Raw genomic sequence first — 3913 nt, forward strand, 5'->3', positions numbered from 1 at the left:
TTTCTCAATGATAATAGTTACTTATGGACTAATATAGTGATGGAAATTAATATTGAAATACATAGTGACCTTTCTGAGATGACATATATAGAAATGAAAAAAAAAAACTTGTGAACTATTATGACATAAAAATAGGCTAAATGCACAGCACAAGCGCGAGCATATTTACTAGTACTTAAATAGAACTAGAGCATTCTGTCTGAAAGTGAAGGCAACCTTCTAAAGAAATTCAAAGCAGGGGAAGGCATTCTATCCCTAAATATGGGATGGCGGAGGTAGTAGAATCCAAAGGCCATAGACACCATTTTAGATGGTACCAAGTATAAAATGAATGCCACAACAAAGCACAGCCCAATAAATATCCCTGTGGCTCGAGGGTCACGCCAAGTTACCAATGCTTGCACTCTCTCCCCTTGTGTTGCGAAATCTCCCAAGATTGTCTGAACCCGTTCCCCAAGCATGCGCAGTTTATCATATCTGGCTCGTACCAATTCATTAGGTTTAGTGCAAGGCATTGCATCAAACTCTTCATCAAGCTCATCTCTATCTAGTGACTCTGCCAGTGAGATCTTTGGATCAAAGTGGGGTAAAGTATCTCGAGATCTGAACCTGTAATTCCAGGCACCAATCACAAACACATAGAAGGCAAATGTAGGTATGATCAGGTCAGGAAACCAGACGAGCATCACCAAAAGTGCATGGACTAGTAAAGTTGCAGTCGGATTCTTCCAGCCACGTGTGTCATCCACCCATTTGACAATGTCAATTACCCCAGCAATGACATTAATGATCCTGAACCAATTTGCACGGACTTTTCTCATGCTGAATGAATGTGAATCAGCATCAAGCATGTAAGTCACAACCTCACGCCTAAGAGGCGGCTCTGATCTTGTCAAGTGGCTCGCTACTATTTTGACAGCTGCAATCCTTAAACTATCCTGTTGAACCATGCCAAGGGGCTTTACATGATGCATCATGGGCAGCAATGGTTGCGAATAGACATGTAAGAAATCAAGCGTTGGTGTAGCACGTATAAATCTCACTGCTAATTCAATTTCCCCCATTTTCTTCAAACCAGTTTGTGATAACAAAAGTAATGGGAAAGTATTCCTGTACACTTTACCTGTTGTCAATGTAGAAATACGCACACGCACCTTACCCATCCGAAAATCTGGCCTCATGCACTCATCAGATTCAAATACTACTTCCGAGCAGCCATCAAATACTCCGATAGTCAACACAGTGGATGGATCATAAACTCTCCAAGTGTACTGCTCATTCCACCTAGGTTCTAAACTATCAGATATGGTACGAGTGCGTACCCACTTGTTACCATATTTGGCAACTGAATAAGCATCCGTAGACCCTTTGCCTTTCATGGGCAACAGATTCTTACATCCAATTATCCCTAATTCAACAGTCCCAATTGGTGCGCTCCATAGTTGCCTTGCGGTTGGACGGTAATCACTACAAACATGTGCTGCTTCGTCCATCACATGATATCCACCGTCGAAACAGAGGCGCAAGTGGACTCTACCTTTGTAAATTCTCTTCTCCTCGTTAGGATCTTCAAATGTGAACCATCTAGATGCCACCTTACGGTCATCCACTCGACGCTCGATTGTAGTGAGGGGTATGCTAGCAACTGCAAGGACGGTTTGCTCTTTGGCAGTTCTGTCCGTTTCTATTAGGAAAAATAGCAAGTGGTTCTCAGTAAATGGTTCAGCTGCTACGAAGACCAAGTCTTCATTCCAAGACTGAGATCCAGTAGTCGTTGTGGTGATGGATTTGGTCTTTTGAACTTGGAATCCTAATTGAGCTTTGATGTGATACGATGAATCCTTTGAGTGGGAAATGTCTTGTGCCTCTATCACTGATGATCTCAAATACCACAATTTAGGAGATTGATATACCTTAGATTTAGAACCGGCAGTGTCGGTCTTCCAGGCTTCAGGGAATGAATCATCAGCTTGAGTCCCAACCCAAGTAGCAAGCATTAGATCACCTCTATGAGCCCCACCTCCTTCAAGCCTATACCATTGCGGAGCTAAAGGACTATCAGGTGGGTCACGTAGTGGAATTTCACTCACATCAAAGCAAATTCCACCTAGAAATACATGTCCTGCCACGTCAGGTGTAGGATCAAATGACTTGGCACTTGAAGGTTCCCACACCGAGACTTCCAAGAGTGAGGAAGAATCAGGTGCGTCTCGACCGAAAGCAAAAGTTTGGTCCCACTCAAACAACACTGTTTTCCGGGCTGGCTTTGACATAACATGGCTGCCGGAAACAACAATTTTCACAACGGGGCAGCCAACTGTGGGTAGTGATCGAGCTTTTACAACTCGAACAAAGAGGTAATGCATTTTTTCAACAAGATCAAATGAGGACGGTTCAATGGGACCTGATCCAGCATCAGAGAAGATGACTGATGAAGCACGACTAATTGGCCTAGGACCACTGACAATATCAATATTATTGCTAACTTTTACTTCAGGTATAGATCCTAAAGATACAGATCTTTTCACCTGATTAAATTCATTCTCTTGTGGTGGAACACTAGTAGGATTTTCTGCTTCATTTGCAGGCGGCTCAGCTTCTACGGTAGTAGGATTTTCCTCTTCTATGGAATTTGGCTTCATCTCACCTTCCGGTGCAGCTTCTGTTGGCTGATCAGCTGGTGGTGCTTGCTTAGGCTCTGCTTTGACTTCCGGAACAAGTAATGGTTCGACAAAATAAATTTTCAAACCGATTTCACCAGAAATCCAACTGAACCAATATTTCTTCTCCAATGGATAATAGATCAATGCTTCTTCACCTTTCTTCACAAACTGTATAGCACTCAACCTGATCCTTCCAAGGAAATTATTCCTGGTTGTGGGGCCAATGGACTTGTCATGATAGACATCAAGCTCCAGCATGTCCCCAAAAACATCAGACGGTTTTCCGACATTGAATTCCAACAGTTCATTCCATTGGGGGCTCAGATCACGAGTGACTGTCCTTGTCTTCCTTCTCTGTCCATAGAAATCAACAACTACGTAAGGACTTGAAGTGCCATGGCCATCCTTGGGGAGGAGATTCCGTGCCTCAATTACTTCTACTACTAGCTTTCTCACACTGCCCATTTAATTTGGATATTACTGTGTACTACTTGTGAACTGAGTATGCTTATCAGTTCAAGAAAGAGACTAATTTGTTTTACTAAGCAGCACTTGCAAACAAATGATGTATGTAGAGTGTAGTTGATATTCTTGTCTTTCGGAGGGAGAGATCAGAGATGATATGGAAAGGGTTAAAGTAGAGAAAAGAAGGTAACATGTACAAAAAGAGAAAAAGTGCTTAACTTCATGTGCAAGCACCTCTAACCAAATTCTTTATATACCATATTTTTTAAAAGAATAACCTAGTTTAACTTGAAATAGAGTTAAAAAAAATAATATTTTTTAATTTTGTGGTTCTAAATTAAAGTTATGTCAAATGTATCAAAATGTCTTTAATCTTGTGGTTTTAAAAATATCACGTCAAAAGTGAAAGTTAAAGTGTCGCCAAACTAAAAAGGAAATAGAGTCAATCTTTTTGAAACGGAGAGAGTAATTCTTTTTTGAGTCAAAAGCAACCTTTTGCTTTTTGTTAATCAGTAATGCGCTATAAATTAAATTTAGTTTAGTTCTATTTATTAACGGTGTATAATTAAGTCATTTATACATAATTAATTTAGTTTTTGGTCAAAATCATCCTTCAACTATACCCCTAAACTTAAAGTACACCTTTAAAGTATCTTTCTTAGCAGAATTCATCATTCAAGTATTTAAAAGTGAACAATTTTCATCCTTCGACTTGAATTTATCAGAAACTAAGATCCCATAAAAATTAAGTCATCCCTTCGTAATTATTATTCGTAGCTACGTCA

At 40.2% G+C, this 3913-nt stretch overlaps 1 protein-coding gene across 1 annotated transcript; it reads right to left on the reverse strand.

The window, feature by feature from the left end:
* LOC107009299 (protein QUIRKY) lies at positions 1–3356 on the reverse strand. Its single transcript, XM_015208612.2, has one exon. The coding sequence runs from the start codon at positions 3126–3128 to the stop codon at positions 186–188; it is 2943 nt and encodes a 980-aa protein (XP_015064098.1). The 5' UTR covers positions 3129–3356; the 3' UTR covers positions 1–185.
* Between the last annotated feature and the right edge of the window lie 557 nt (positions 3357–3913).

Source organism: Solanum pennellii, chromosome 1 (assembly GCF_001406875.1).
Source record: "Solanum pennellii chromosome 1, SPENNV200".
NCBI lineage: Eukaryota > Viridiplantae > Streptophyta > Magnoliopsida > Solanales > Solanaceae > Solanum > Solanum pennellii.

What these genes read in the sequence shown, in the direction of transcription:
- LOC107009299 (XM_015208612.2), bottom strand. Translation starts at nt 3,128, where the DNA reads ATGGGCAGTGTGAGAAAGCTAGTAGTAGAAGTAATTGAGGCACGGAAT.